Consider the following 16,119-nt stretch of genomic DNA (forward strand, 5'->3'; position numbering starts at 1 on the left):
AGCTCAAGACTCCAAGTGCAGCAGTTTGTTTTGCGTCCGGTGGAGCTGACTGTACCTCTGTAATTGACTGGAGCTGGGTCAGTCCCATGATGCATTGCGTGTGGAGCCCTGTGGTCAGACGGTGTTTACATTATGCTCTAATCAGGCTCCCCAGAGAGGACTCAGATCTGGGCCAGTTTGGACCAGAGAACTGCAGCTGTGGGCCGGGACAACCTCACTACAGACTAAAGGCTCACATGGAGGGAAAGTACAGTATATTTCTAAATACTTTCATCATTTCACCAATGTCTTTAAATGGAATACTTCCGCACTCATAAAGATACATTATAACTTTGTTATAGCTTTGTTCTAACCCTATATTGCTTTCATTTCCAGTGTCACCATGGAAAATGTTTTTGTAACACACACTGTAGACCACTTGGCCTGGTCACCCTTGAAAACAAGATCTAGATCTCAATGGGTCTAACCTGGTTAATCAAAAGTTATTACACAAATAAATACAGTCAAATAATGTGATCTCAGTGTTAATCAATTTTACAATGTTTAATCATTACAGATGTCACTGGAGAATTGCAAGTACTCCTTACAATACAGAGAAAATGTTTGTTAATCAGTTAACCCATGTAAAGGAAAGTGACTAGACATGTCACTGGATGCTTTTCATATTTATCAGATAAGTTGTCAAAAGCATCAAAAATCAAATACTAAAACTAGTATCAAAACTAGATACTCATGTGAGCAGGTATTGATACTAAAACGGTCACATTCAAAGGACAGAAATGAACCTTTGCTGAATGGCTGTATCAGAGTATAAGGCGACATAAATAGTAGTAGTAGATTGTATACACAGAGTAACCACTATGGAACCGACCCAGATGACTGAGAGATTACACAGATATAGGACTGAATGGTAATATAAAAGAAAGTACAATTTAATGTTGAAAATTACATTCTATTGGCTAAATAGGGAGTTTATTATCATTGTGGTATCGAATCAGTATCGAGTCTATTCCTTAGTATTGCAAAAGAGTTTGAAATTTTAGTGTTGTGACAATATTAGAGCCTTGCATCAAGTACTGGATCAAATCCTTAGGAATCCTGTTATTCCCAGCCTTATAACTGGTCTAATCTAGGGTTATGCTAGGTTTTCAGTGCAAAACACAAACTAGAAAACCCAACAAAACATGGTTTTCAATTTATGGCCATGCTGAAGATGACCACATGTCAGCTAATATTGGACAATTCATGTTTTTATTTCATAAATATGTGCATTAAATATTTCCCCGAAGCAGACTGACCTTGTCGGCAGTGAGCTCTCGAATCTTGATGATCTGGACTCTGAACTTCATGAGCAGCGCCTCCAGAACCTCACACTTCTCCTTCCAGTCGTCTGGACTCATGGCCTCCTCTCCCTCTGCCATCTCGCCTCTGAAACAAGACATCCAGTTCAGCAGTGTAAGAGGTTAAATACAGTGGTTTGATTGGCCTTATTTCTAGCTCATACTTACATTGTAATTATCAATGTTTCATAAAAGCTTTAGTCATTTCTAATTGTCAATGCTCAGCTTGGGTCTTTTTAATTGAGAAGTCCACAGTCAAGCCTCCGTTAGTAAAAATATGTGGTTTGGTGCAGAGTTCAGATTTTCAGTGAAGAAATCTGATCTTTTTTGTTAAATGACATCATTTAAAAGTCTAAAATTGTTTAAGTTCAAGAAATCAATAACAACAAATTAATAAAGGCATTTTTATTAGTAAAAAAAACCCCAAAAAACTAAAAACAAAAACTGAATCAGGGAGTAATGAGTAACCTGGTGAACTATTGTTACATAACTCTAATGCATGTTAGCAAATAATCCATCAGAGAATCACACTCCCTTCAGCTACATTAACAGGAAAACACTGTCAATACAGCCGATGCCTATTGCTATATTGAAATTTGTTTAAAAGAATATTCTATATTCTGTCCTTGTGTGAGCTGTACTGACATGGAAATGATGAAGGAAAACACAGGGTGTTATCCACAGAGACAAGAGTTTGACTAGAGGGACTCAAACCACCAACCATCCACAAACAACTCGGGGTGAGTAAATTGTATGTCAAAACGAAATCTCAGAGTCTCCCTCAAACTTTTAAAGGTTTGCCATGTAATATTTTGGGTGTGGGGTACGTCACTTGCTTGTTTCCATGAAGGTGTTATGCTTTGCGTTGTATGGCATTATATTTGTTTATTTGGCAACTCTGTCAATTACAGGTGTTTTTATTGTTCACAAAAAACAGATTGAAAAACATGCATTCTTTCTATGAGTGGTGTCCCAACTGCACAGATCTGACCTGTAACTTGGCCTAGTGGCATCACCTGCTTGTCTCCACGGAGATAAACAAGTTAAATGTTATACAGTAGAACACTGTAGCATTCATCTCCATAGAGCCAAGCAAATGACAGACCCTCCACCAGAAAAGTTACATAGTGCACGTTTAAGCATTGCTTTGTAACAAGTGGAGGGGTAAATTGGACAGGGAGTAACTTTTGCTCTCATGTTTTTGAAAACAGCCTGCCCCTAAAATGTTCCACTGTCACACATGACGTGACCACTGGGCATTATCTCTATACTTCCAAAAGAAGATAAAATACAACTCCACTGCTCCAAAACATGACACATTTTCCCAACTGTACATCTTTTAATGCACATCAAGGAATCAGATGGACCCAGTATGATGGGCAGATGAGGGCTGATAGAAAAGCATTGGTCTTTCTTATGTTGTAGTAACCTGTCATTAAGACCCAGGCGCTCTCACAAAAAACATTCGAACATGTGCAGAGATGGCCATAAAAGAGTTATTTCTGCTGCAGTCTGTGTGCTGTGGTAAACACTGCACCAAGCAATGAAAAAGTCCCTCTCACAAAACAGCAGCAGCACAGATGCCAGGGGACAATATGCAACAAACAGAGGGCAAATACTACCTACCTTTCACTTGTCAAAATATGCAAGTTACACTGTCTTAAATAACCCCTTTTACAATTGTACAAACATAGCACTTGAGTCTGAATTGATATAGTAATGTACAAGTATACTTTGTTAGATATCCACAAATGTCTGAATGATTTTAGGACTAAACTACCAATTCAAAACTAAATATTATATCTTTTGGTTGTTCAACTGTCCTCAAAATTAAATATAACAGGAAGCTAAAACACATGAATAGGCCTGTTTAGAAATTAGACACCTGTATTAAATAGTAGGCAAGTTCATACTATTCATTCACAACTAAAACATAACATTTTATAAATTTAGCCTATTGCATTATATTGCATAATTATTTTTAATCAATAATAAAAGTCCTGTTATGTATAATAAAAATTATTTTAACTATACCTTTAACTTGATAGATCTTTTGGCCTTACTGAATCTAAAAGTAGTTCACAAACCAAAAAGGTTGGGTAGCTCCAGTGTCTGTACTTATGATACAGTATTTTCCACCTCTCCTCTGTTCCGTGCTCCAGGCGTGACAGTATTATGATAAACGTGATGTGGCTGGTGGACGCTCTTGAACCCTGACTGTGTTTCTTTCATTCAGTCACTTCCTGTGAGTAAAGCCTCAGCTTTGACCTGAGCCCTATGTGAAAGAAGAGGCCTCACTAGTTTGTAAAAGGATCACTCACCAAATAGTCACACGTTATACTGGGTCTATGTGCTTTTTACTAACATAGTTTGGGGCTATACACTTTTTACTAACAAAGTTAAGTTAAGAGGGATGCTTCATTCACATATAGTAAACAAACTCTTTTTGGGGGAAGTCAATCTGCAAATACGGCACAAACCCCAAGGTACCTTTGCACAATGTCCATTTACATTGTAGGTTTATGTTTTAATTAAACTTTTAAATATGTTTTGATCTGACTAGAAAAAACAAAACAAAAACAAAAACAACGAAAAAACAACAACAATGGTTCACAGACTTAATATGTAATATGACAAGTAATAAATCTCAAATCTCATATTTCAAATAGTGAAATTTCAGGAGTGAGTGGAACACTATGAAAGCTTCTGTTTTCTGTTTGGAAAAGGAGTGATTTTGTGCACAACTTTATTATTAAGACCAATTTAGCTCTTACCACTGCTACTTTCACTCCTATAGGTCTATCATATGAATGGAACAATACATTTTCATAATATTAGCCTTTATTTAGCTCTTAATAATCTACTCCTACCAACCACTTTATTGTAGTATGACTAACACTACAAAACATCATCTACTCGTGCCTGAATAATAGGCTATGAATGGCTATGAAAGATATAAATCATAAAGATATAAGCTAGGACAATAAACAACTAAATTAAAAGTATTATCACTACAGTTAGTTTTGCAGTGAGAAAAGATAATCTTAAACTTGCAAACTTATAAACTTGTTTTGTTCAGCTATAGCAGGCTTCATACACGCTATAGGCTTTCAGGCAGCAGACTGTGAATAACAAATGAATCAAACAAGCCTTTAGTTATCCTGTTAATGTAAGCACTGTTAACTCAGAAAATCGCAGTTCAAAGTTTACTTACCGTGGATCTTTTAAAACAGACAGTATGAACACAGCCTCACGTCATGTCAGCTTTTCCGTACGTAAGCTTCTGTTTGTATTTCTGTCCAAAGTTTCCTAGTTCACGATCATCCACTTTCTGCCTTTCCCAGCGGTTTTCATTACAGCTCCGAGGCAAAAAGCAAGAGATGGAGAAGGCGTGGCTTCACCAAGAGCAGCCAATCACATGTCATAAAGGCGGGTCTGGGAATGATAAAAGAAAAACAGCCAATCAGAGGCCGGAGCGCTTTTTATGCCCCCCCTCTCCTCGAGCTGCCCGTGAAACGTGTGTCCCAAAATATTCACTATACCAGCTCTGTGGGGCAAATTAATGAATATTTTACAGTTTTATCAGTCATAAATCAGGAGTGTTTTAAAGATGTATCTTCTGTGCAAGGTCATGATCGCAGAGATAAGATGGGTAGGCCTCTCTTTTATCCCTACATGCTCGTCCAAATCAAACAGACCTGAAGAAGCTAATACAACTAATATTACCTGAAGAGATGTGTTCTTTTGTAGGCCATATCAACAACTTGGACAAGTTTGGACAACAGATAGCCTAAGTGGTTTGTGCTCTTTAGAGAGTCCATATTACACTATTTTATAATCTATGTTATACTGCTGTTTCCTCTTCAAAAAATACCTGGAGTTGTGTCTTGTTTCATTCACACATAGAAAATGTGTGTTAAACACAAACCCTGCATATTTAGGATGAGTTCTTCTCTCAAATTGTGATGTCATGTGGTAAGACTTCCTGTCTTACCACATGACATCACAGTGCTCCACTGTTTTTAAACTCCATACACTTTCACTAGAGTAATTTGGATAATTTCAACCCTGGAACTACCAATCTCTACTGAACTAAAGACAAAAAGTAGCTGTTAACTTGAAATCTACTGCTTCATGACAACACAAGGTGGAACACAGTATTTTGAGCTTTGGAAATGTAGTTAGACTAACAATAAAGATTTACTCAAAAATGTGTGAAACAAAACAGGCGTTTTTTCTGATAAGGTAACAACATTATAAAATGGCTTAAAAAAAATCTATTTTATAGGGCCATCAACTATTTTAATAATTGGGTAATTTATACATTTTAACCTTCCATGAAACATCTTTAAAAGGATATTAGTTGGTGTTTTATACGTTATGGATCATAGTTAAAACAAACAAGTAGTAGTAGTAGTAGTAGTAGTAGTGCACATCAATATGTTCCCATAACAAAAACATTTTACTTTTATTATAGACAGATCAGAACAAAATGTCCCTAGAATATTTATAACCAATTTACTTGTTATCAGAATGTATTGTACACGGACCACATTAAATGTCAACTACAGTTACAGTTTCTATGAATTTATTTAATAGAAAATAAAGTTTTATGTCTTATCACTTCAGCCAAGATAAGAGTTAACTTCTACATGTGTTTTCCCTGCTGTGCTGTTTTGTTGTTGTTGTTGTTGTTTTTTTAAATTTTTATTAATTTTTTGTTGCTCTCTTCATGCTGTGCAGTCGAAGCTGTGCAGGCTCCGTGCGGAAATACGCTTCGTGCGGAAACAAGTGCCGTTATGGTTCCGTGCGCCTCAGTTTAACATGGTTTTAACTAATTATAATTATTAAACAAATTACGATTGATAGTTTCAGCCCCATAATTTGGCATAATATAGCGCATTTAAATATATATTCTGACATTAGCATTAAACATTAATAATTATTCTTTTAATAAACTTGTTATCCTCCCTTCCAGTAGGGGGGGTAGATGGGGTTATGTCCTGTTGGTGTCAAGCGCACAGTCTAGAGGAAGCACATGCGGCTCAAACTCCGGTGAGGGTTTTTACATTTACTGTGCACAAACAGTAAATGTAACGTATATCTAACGTGTTACCTCGTCATCTCTTGTCTACCTTGTGCATTTAAATTTTGTCCTGAAAAAATAACAAAAACACGTAAAATGAGTTGCTAGCAGCTGAGCTAAGGATGCCAAACTCAATATCAATGTATAGGAAAGTGATGACAGCTGCGACAAAGGGAGCGAATTAGCTACAATTAAACTTTGTGGTATGTTTTATTTAATTTATTCTCCACCGAGTAATCTAATACCCAATTGTAACTCGTTGGAAAAAGTATAAGTTACTGGCTTGGCTAGCTCATTCATTAAGTTCATTAAGCGATACACATCTCCACAAAAATTATTTCGTATTGTAACAAAGTTGTATTAATGTTTATTTATTTGGTTCTGTCTTTCAAGGTAGTAATCATGGTGGTGAAAAAGAAGACACCCAAAGTTGAGGCTGTGGTGCTTGATGGAGACAAGCTTTCAAAATTAATAGGTAAGAACGAATTAAAAAGTACTGTTACTTATCTATTCTATTCTCAGCTCAACTAACTATATATCTGATAATGAAATGATATTATTGTTTTGTACTCCTTGTAGCATCATTGTCCATTGATGGAGGAGAGAATGGGGTTCAAAATCTTGCTAAGACTCTACAGTCCTGTTTGGAGTTGACAGACCCAGTGCAGCAAATCCAGCTGGTTAAAACGGTAAACATTTTTCCACACTATACAACTAATATATGTTGATAATAAAGGGGTCTCCAAACGTCATGCCAGATGCCCTTCAGGATTGCTGTAAAAACATGACTTAGCAGCAACAAAAGATGAATAAAATTAAAGTGTTTTTAAAGTTTTTCTAATTGGGTAAAACTCATTTAAAAATACATCCATGAAGTGAGTATAAGTGGTATAATACTCTGAATATTTGGTTGTATTTTGTTACAGGCAGGGGCACAGTTGGAGGCATTGACAGAAGACCTGCCTGATGGCCCTCTGCTCGGAGCCTGTCTGCACACACTAGCTTTAGTTTACACTTCACTGCAGCCCAAGAACCCGCTAAGACGTGCCATTGCAAGGTACTGCTTTACTGCTTCATGTAAATATTGTCTGTTATAGCTGATGAACAGTCAGATGAATAATGGCACTTCAGTTTTTTCTAGTATTTTAGTTTTATATTAAGAAATTATTTTTACTGTCAGAACTGTACAGGCAGTACTTCTTGTAAACACCAGACTTGAGTGTTGTCTGCATCTTCTGGGTTGTTGATGGATAAAACACATCCATTGTTTCAGACAGTGTAAGACGGTATGATTTTAAGGGATGCTTTTACAGTATCTAGGAAAATGTACAGTAAAACTAAAATAAAAAAGTGGTAACTAGTACACTGAAAAAATATCCATGCTATGGTGGAAAAGTTGTTCAAGTCTTCAAGGTTATACTGCAGTATTAAGATAGATTTTGACATAACATAGTTCATGCTTTTGTCTTCCAGTGCCTTAGGTTCAGTCCCAGTCTGGTTAGTGGATCGTGTAGTAGTGTCTTTATCATCTTGCCTCTCTGACTGTCTGTCCAATCCTGCTTCAGACAAGTTCAATCAAAATGTTGATATCATTGCTGCTTGCCTTGATGGCTTCCCAGTTGGTTAGTACTATTACTTATCTTTTTCCATTTCATACAAAGGATAGTTAATTTATTTTGAAATGAAGATTGATATGTTTTTTGTATGTTTTAGGTGAAAAGTGTATTAACAAGCTATTACCTGAAGGTGAGTCAATTTAGAATGCTGCCTTATTTTTCTTCAATTGAGACATCTAAGTTGGGCTGCAAAATTAATCTCAATCAAATTCAAATAACCATGAAGTACCATCATTTCCTCTACAAATAGCAAAATATCCTGTTTTACTATCTAACTAACTAAGCTAACCATGTGGTTTACATCTGTACAAACATGTTCTCAAATGTGATTCTTATATTAGTTTTCAGTCTTATATTTCTGACTTTTTATCAATTTTTCTGGACATGTTTCAAATGTGAACTTTGACCAGAATCCTTTTATTAAAACCTGCAATTAAAAACTTCAATTAGATAGTTTTCCCAAATCGCTCAGCCCTACATCCAGGCATGAAATATGTAAAAAAGTGTAGTAGTATAGTAACTAGATACAGCTAGACTTGCTTAACTCTGAATCATTATTATCATAATTTATCAACACTTGTCCTGTTTACAGTGTTGGAGTTTCTTCATACAGGCCTGAGTAAATGCCTCCACCAAAACAGGTATTCTTTAAAATCATATCCCCTTAAATGTGGTATGTAGTAGTAATTAATTTGTTTATCTCTGTCTCCGCCTGGTGGTGATGTAGTGATCTAGCAGGAAGACACATTGCTCAGGCCCAGCTCATGCACTCCTGTCTGTCTGCTGTGAAGGCCTCCATGCTGGTGGTGCAGAGGTCCCAGGACACCATCTGTGCTTTGTTACAGAGAGAGAAAGAAAAGAGCCATTTTGAGGACACTTTGAGTAGCCTGTTGGACTGCTACACCGAAATTCTGACTGATGGTAAGAATGTAATGTAATGTAATGCAATTTGCACTGAATTTAAATATTAGGTTGTAATGCTTAAAGGAAGTCTGTGTGATATCCATAGAAAACATTATGGTAACACTTTAAGTTAGTGACTATGTATTGATGGCTAATTAATGGTAAAAGGCATTTAATTACTGTACTTTTTAAAGTACAGTATAAAGTTTTTTTGTGTAAGACCATATTCAGTGCCCAGCCATTAACTAGCTATTTTCTCCCTTTAAAGTGGTGTTTCTTAGCATTATTACCTTCTGTATGTACACTATAATCTTGATAAGCATTAATAAGTATTTTGTTAATACTAACCAATGGCTGAATAACCACTAAGTAGCATACCACTTAGTTTGTGAGTAATATGTAATCCCTACATTAAACCGGCATAATAAATAATAATCATGTGGATAAATCTGTGGAAATTGTAAATTATATTATAGATAGATAATACATGATACATTTTATTTTGTGTGCAGATGAGTTTGTTCAGTCAGTCCAGAGCACAGCAGGGATGGCAATGGTTTTGTTGATAAAGTCCGTCATGGGATCTGGAGATGAAGTTGCATCAGTGGTGAGTCATATTCTCATTTTGCTATGGTAGGATGTAATATTTATAAGACCTTTTCGAACATAGTGTTTGTTTTTAGGTGTGCAGTTTTTTGCATGGTTCATCAGAGGGATTGGACCTTGCTCCTCAGTGGTTAAAACATAGATGTGAGAGAGTTTTGATGAGTGGTCAACCTCCTGGAGTCTGTCTGTACCTGTGCCATGGGGCTTTGGCCATGTTGAGCTGGAAGGGTGCCATCCCTGGGCCACAGTGGGAACAACTACTGCTATTGGTCCCACAAATTCTGCTGGAGTTAGATGTCAGGTAAACCAGATAGCAAGTCTAATATTTCAGATATTAATATTGTTATTGTATTGTATTTTGCCTCTGCCCTCTGCAGTGTAAAAGAGTCAAGCACAGCTATGGTGGTGGCTCGGGTCTTGACCCTGTGGAGTGGAGCTGCTCTGGATTGTCTTCAGGGAACACAGCCTTGTCCTGATGCCCTGCAGAGTCTGAGAGGAGGCTCTGAGCTGCAACAGCGTATCCTAGAGCACATCTACTCTCACTGGGAGCACCCTCTGGATGGAGTGAGGCACCAAACCCGCTCCCTGTTCAAAAACCTGCTGGTCCTGCACCGACTCACATCCCCCTCAGACTCTAAGCAGGACCCCAGGACAGACCCCTACATTAATACCCTCACTCAGAGCCTCCTGGGGCTGGAGTGGCACATGAGGGGAAAGTACGGCTCACTCAGCTGCTTGGTGGAGCTCCATGGAGCAGGCTACATCCTGGAGATGCAGCCCCAGCTCCCCTCTTGTCTCTTGAGCCTCATGGGGGACCAGACCCTGGCTCCTTATGCTAGTGACCTGCTGGAGAGGCTTTTTGTGAGCCACAAAACTCAGCTGTCTGCTCAAGCTGAAGAGGGCCAGGTAGAGAACTGGATGCATCAGTGGCATGTGACCTGGGTCACTCCTCTGCTGCAGGTGCTGTGCAGTGCCCGACTGGACCAGACAACCTACATCCTGGACTATTTTCTCCCCAAACTACTCCGCTGCAGCCCGTCCAGCGTGTCCCACATGGTGCAGGCCTTACAAGACATGCCCCTGTGCAGCTCAGGTAAAGTTAAAACAAAAAATTCTTAAAAAAAATGTATACAATTTTATTCCTCATCAGCCAATCTTCCCACAGGTCCAACAGGCAGCAGGGGGGCTTTAGGGGCCCTCATGACCTGCCTGAGAGCAGCCAGAGCCCAGGGGGTGGTCCCTTCCTCAGAGGAGGGTCTTTGGGGAGGACTGCTCCCTCTGTCTCTGCTCCGACAAGCTCTCGCGCACAAACATGACCAAGTAAGTTTGAATGATTCTTTTGACTTCCACATATATGGAGAATGTATGTGCTTATACATTATCCCTCATCTGTTTAGGTGAGGATGGATGCCTTGGGTTTGGTTTGTGAGTCTCACCGCAGCACAGAGACTCTGACCTCACAGGAACTTGAGCTCATTCAGTATTTTCTGCCCCCAAATCTGAACAGCCAAAATCCAGGGGTCAGGCAGCAGACTGTTAGCCTCTTCAAAAAGGTTTGGATATCTAAACTGTATTGTATTTTCTCGTATCAATATTTCATATGTCTTACTCTTTCTTATTTTAAACAGCTGCTGTGTCGGGTGAAAGACAGTGCCCAGTTTCTCCAAAAGAAAGCTGGACAAGAGAAAAATCAGGAGAAGAAGGATCAAGACCAACAAACACTACATTATTATAAGGTCTGACCAACTTAAAGGCACACTGCGTAACTTTTCTAGTGGAGAGTCCACACCCACACCTTATGAGTGATAAAAACAAATGCAAAGAAATTAATGCAGGTGGCAGATCCCTTGCCAGAAAAGTTACATAGTACCTTCAAACATACATAGTCACTTGACTGATTTTCTTAAATTGTGTTTTCTTGTAGGAGTTTCTGCGCTGGATGTGTGTGACACTTCTTGACATGTTGCTGCCTGGAGCCTCTTTCTCTAAATGCATTATGTGCCTTCATCTACTCTGTCTGATGGGACAGATTTTTACCTTTACTGCAGGTATTGTATGCACATTGAGTAGCTGTGTTGATATGAAAGGTGAAAAAATATGATAAACTGTCAAATGCCTGGAGCAAGAAAACAATATTATTTTGTGCTTATTATTCATTTATGCAAAAAAGGAAGAAATGCCGTTTGTTGCCTTATGTCCAGATCAGATTAATTACAAAAGATAACCTGGAATTTTCCAAAGTATCCTAAAACCCCCTGTGATGAACTATATTGGACATAACTGTACATTCCTATGGTCAAAAAGAGCCATGACTAACGCATAAACCAATAATACAATTATACAATAATAAAATAGTAAAATGTAGTCAATTACATATTTAAGCATAGTATATTTTCTTTAGCTATAACTGTATTCATATGTGATTGTTTTCTATTGTCTCCATAGATCCAGACAGCTTTGCTCTTGGTGAGGTGGTGACTTCAAATCATGCTCAAAATGTCCTCTACTGCATTGCCAGCAACTTCCTAGAAGTCAAACAACTGGCCTCAACATTACTGCGCCAACTCCTCCCATCCACAGTGGGGCTAAAGGTGACATTTCTGTACTTTCAATCTCAATAAATGACAATTATAGACAATTATTATTCATTTACAATATTGACCATTACCAACCTAGTTCTCAATGCAATGCAATTTTAGTCATTATTAAAGATGTGTGGGTTGATTTCTGACCCATGGGGTCTGCAGGTAACCTGTGGGTCATGCTGGGACTGGCTGGAAAAAAATCTATTTATTGAGGGGCAGGTTGGGATGGGTAATTTTTTCATAGAAGAAAAATATGTTAGTTATTACTACAGCCTATAAAATATTTTAAAACAAACTAAAACTCATCTACATTGGCCTATGTTTGATTATATTTGATAATAAAGTTTATGTAAGCACGTAACTGCTGCAATTGATGCCACCACGGCGCGCTCAATTTGCGCAACATTGTGCCCCACCCATGCGTGCCCCACCCATGCATGCCACACCCATGCGTGCCAAATTAGCCAGTGAAAACCATTTGCTACAGTAAACTCAGCCAAAAAGAAACAGCAGATACCCCATCTGACATCCCATTATGTCAGTTTTTAAGCACGTTTTTTGCTAAAATAAAGCTGCATTTATGGATGTATTTTTACAGTGTATTTAGTGATTGATGGTGCGGGGTGTATAAGTAGATTTTGCTACGCAGAGTGAGCTGGGGTGGGTCGTACATAATCAGAAATGTGGGACCCGCGGGATGGTAAAATGCCTGACCCATTATAGCCATTATATTATATATAGTCATAGCTTATATTTGTCTGAATAGCCCCATTTATTAGATAAAAAATAGAAACATAAACAGATATTACATATTAGGAATCAATAAGAGAACCATTAAGGAACCAGATTGATAAGAGTTGATAGTGCCATTGTTAAGACCCTCTCAAATCCCATCCATAATTGTTTGTCATTTGCAATATTTGTTTTCAAAGATTAAAATGCTTCTATACATAGCTTATAGGCGCTTTGGTCAGCCCTTTAGTGCCATCTGGTGACAAAACTGTATATTGCAATATTATAGTTCTGTTGGAAGTAGCCATAACTACATTTTCGCTGATGTGTCATGTCTAGGCTTAACATGTTAAATTATATTTTGATTAATAATTAAATAATAATACATAAAAAACCTCCCCCTGTATAATTTTTCTCTGTTGGTTCTGTCAGGCTGCAGATCGGATGGCAAATGTCCTTCAGGCTGCTCTGGATCTCAGCACCAGCACTAAGCCCTTTGACAGTGTAACAGCCGCTCATCTCCTGAACCTCCTGATCCATGAGCCAGACCTGACCCAGGCTCTGAGGCTCTGTGCCCAGAGACAGGGCCTCGAGGTTCAGCCTCCAGTCCCACCAGCAGAAGCCTCCCAGACACTTATACTAGAGATCAACACTTTGGCAGGTGCACTTTGGCAGGAAATGTATTATGGGAATGTCATATTTTGTTCATCTTACAAAAAAAAAATAAAAAAATTAAAGTGCACTATTTGGGCAGAGGGTCCACTCCCTGTGTGGAATATTCCACAGCATGGAATTGAATTTATATCTGCAGAGACAAGCAGATCACAGCTGTCGAATGAATCAATTACCTTGAAAATGTGCAAAGCAAGATGGTTTAATGCCATCTGGAACATACGGAATAACAAAAGTTACAAAATGCACCTTTTTAACTATTAATGTATAATTTCTTAAACCTATCTTCAAGTATAATTATAATTTTCTTTTTTGGAGTAACGCTATTATGAAGTAAAAGTTTCTTACAGAAAAAACATTCATCATAATCTCTGCTTCTGCTTGTGTTTCACAGTGATCCAGTTCTTACTCCACTGTCTTCAGTCAGAGGTGATCAAAGCAGAGTCATCTCTCCTTCAAGCCGCGGCTTCATTTCCTCTGTATGGACGATGTCACTGTATCACAGCAGTACTCCAGCAGCTTAACACTGGGTAAGGCAAAACGTGATATTAATACACTGAATTTAAATGGCAGCTTTCCATATACTGTAAGGTCGGTAGTAGAAGTTATTTTAGATTCAGAATAATTCTAACTTTAGTCAACCAAGAAGTTTTTTAGTTAACTAATAGACATGTTCTGATTAATCGACTGAAAGGGGGTGTGACATATCACTGACAAATGCTACGCCTAGTAAACCACATCCTAGTAAGTGAAAAGGCAGATCAAAATTATTCTAGAAATACAAAGCAAAATATTAGGTGTTACTTAAAGACTGAGGAACTGCTTGGACAAAATATTTGACCCATCTGAGGCTTCATTTTTTTCAATTTAGCTTTGATTTTCGATTATTAAATTGCATCTTTTTAGGAATCTAAGTGAGGCTGAGCAGTGGTGGGCCCTTGTTTCGGAGCTGATCACAGTTTGCTACAGGACGTCTGATGTGGTTGCTCCAGTCGTGCAGAGCTCCTCCCCTGAAGGACTTATCCCCATGGACAATGACTCAGGTAATAAGTATAATACATTTTATGTGTAAGGCACTTTACATTTATTCAACAAAAAAAAAAAATGTTTTTGGTAGAAACTTCATCTGGTCTGCAGAAAATCCTTCAGGAGATTCAGCCTCGAGACACCAATGACTTCTTCACCAACGCTAGAGAATTGGAGCCAGAGCAAACTGAGGAGGAAGCAAAAAACTCACACCATCCTTCACTGAACACAGGTGTGAATGCACTGATTTCATTTAATACAGCACATTTCTTAAGTATTGGTGGTGTTAAAGACCTCACTTCATGTGTTAACATGACACAGCTCCTCGTTTAAATACATTTTAGCTGAACTTGTAATATCAGAGAAATGTGATAGGACAGTAAAATTAAACATAAACATGAATAAATACCACTTTTCCCAATTTTGCATCTCACAATATTATGATTTGACAGATTGCTCATCTTTGTTAGGCATGTTGTAAGCATGCCATAGTTAGCTTTATACAAATACAAATGATATTATTGCAGTTCATGCAGTCTTCAGGTGGGGGCAGTGTCTGACCTAGTTTGTTAGTTCTCACACTACACTTTTTTCGTTTGTGTACATTTTATTTGAAATTTTTTCATTAGGACTAGAGCAAATTTTTACTATTGTGACCGGCTTAATAACTATATTGGCTCACATTCCATTGGTATCAATAGAGAATCTACCTTGAAGTAGTTTTGACATAGTGCTCGTCTCCATGAAAATGTTACTGCTTTGCCTTATCTCGATGAAGACACTTTACAAGTCAATCCTGTGTAGAGGCAACCCCCATAAGAATGCATGGTGCAATGTATTTTTGAAGTAAAAAAAAAACTGACTGGAAATGTAATGATATCTCCATGGAGACGAGCAGGTTGCAAGCCCTCCACCACAAAGTCCCACAGTGTGAAGAACCTTTTATCATGTTCCTCTGTATAATTTTTCCTTGTGTGTGTTAGGAGGAGAGAGCTACCGTGTGACCGCTCAGATGGTGCTGGTGTGTTGCTGGCGCAGTATGAAGGAGGTGTCCATGTTGTTGGGGCAGCTCTGTCAAAGTCTACCCTTGGACTTCACCAACGAGGATGGAGAGAGGCACCAAGGGCTCATCACAGAGAAACAGGTGGGAATACGAAATATGAAATGCACATAGATCTGGAGTATATTATAATCAACATAGCACACAGGAGGGGGATTTATAATAATATATTGGATAACTTCATGAAACGGATCCATGTAATTTAGTTAGACAGGGCTGCGATATTAGTTGCAGTCAAATTTAAATCACATTGCAAAGGCAGCAATTTTTTAAGTATCGCAATTTCTTCCACTAACTACAAAATATTCTATCTTATTTGGCATAAAACCCCTACCTGTAAATTTTATCTGTATAACATGTTCTGAAATGAGATTCTTGTCTTGTGATTTTTGTCAGTTCTTCTGAATACCTAAAATTAGATTTTTTTTTTGAAGTTTTCAACTCAATGCTATTATTAAAACATCGCAATTGAATATTTTTCCCAAGTCTTTCA

General features: G+C 38.0%; 2 protein-coding genes across 2 annotated transcripts in view; one reads left to right on the plus strand and one right to left on the minus strand.

Moving 5' to 3' along the window:
• The window catches only part of plekhh2 (pleckstrin homology domain containing, family H (with MyTH4 domain) member 2), a 33,433-nt gene extending 28,788 nt beyond the window's left edge, over positions 1-4,645 (minus strand). Inside the window, exons 1-2 of the mRNA XM_033980022.2 lie at positions 4,555-4,645; positions 1,299-1,428 (exon numbers count right to left, since the gene is read on the minus strand). Of these exons, the coding sequence (XP_033835913.1) occupies positions 1,299-1,421 (123 nt within the window). The 5' untranslated portion in view covers positions 1,422-1,428; positions 4,555-4,645. The remainder of the gene's footprint in view (positions 1-1,298; positions 1,429-4,554) is intronic.
• Positions 4,646-6,360: 1,715 nt separating this feature from the next.
• The window catches only part of thada (THADA armadillo repeat containing), a 131,311-nt gene continuing 121,552 nt past the window's right edge, over positions 6,361-16,119 (plus strand). The window contains exons 1-21 of the mRNA XM_033979701.2: positions 6,361-6,395; positions 6,820-6,901; positions 7,006-7,115; positions 7,353-7,483; positions 7,900-8,048; positions 8,140-8,172; positions 8,635-8,683; positions 8,770-8,963; positions 9,458-9,552; positions 9,629-9,852; positions 9,929-10,644; positions 10,717-10,871; positions 10,949-11,104; positions 11,180-11,287; positions 11,476-11,599; positions 11,997-12,142; positions 13,301-13,529; positions 13,935-14,070; positions 14,447-14,583; positions 14,658-14,798; positions 15,550-15,710. Coding sequence (XP_033835592.1) covers positions 6,829-6,901; positions 7,006-7,115; positions 7,353-7,483; positions 7,900-8,048; positions 8,140-8,172; positions 8,635-8,683; positions 8,770-8,963; positions 9,458-9,552; positions 9,629-9,852; positions 9,929-10,644; positions 10,717-10,871; positions 10,949-11,104; positions 11,180-11,287; positions 11,476-11,599; positions 11,997-12,142; positions 13,301-13,529; positions 13,935-14,070; positions 14,447-14,583; positions 14,658-14,798; positions 15,550-15,710 — 3,267 coding nt within the window. The 5' untranslated portion in view covers positions 6,361-6,395; positions 6,820-6,828. The remainder of the gene's footprint in view (positions 6,396-6,819; positions 6,902-7,005; positions 7,116-7,352; positions 7,484-7,899; positions 8,049-8,139; positions 8,173-8,634; positions 8,684-8,769; positions 8,964-9,457; positions 9,553-9,628; positions 9,853-9,928; positions 10,645-10,716; positions 10,872-10,948; positions 11,105-11,179; positions 11,288-11,475; positions 11,600-11,996; positions 12,143-13,300; positions 13,530-13,934; positions 14,071-14,446; positions 14,584-14,657; positions 14,799-15,549; positions 15,711-16,119) is intronic.

This window comes from Periophthalmus magnuspinnatus, chromosome 15 (genome assembly GCF_009829125.3).
Source record: "Periophthalmus magnuspinnatus isolate fPerMag1 chromosome 15, fPerMag1.2.pri, whole genome shotgun sequence".
In the NCBI taxonomy this organism is placed as follows: domain Eukaryota; kingdom Metazoa; phylum Chordata; class Actinopteri; order Gobiiformes; family Gobiidae; genus Periophthalmus; species Periophthalmus magnuspinnatus.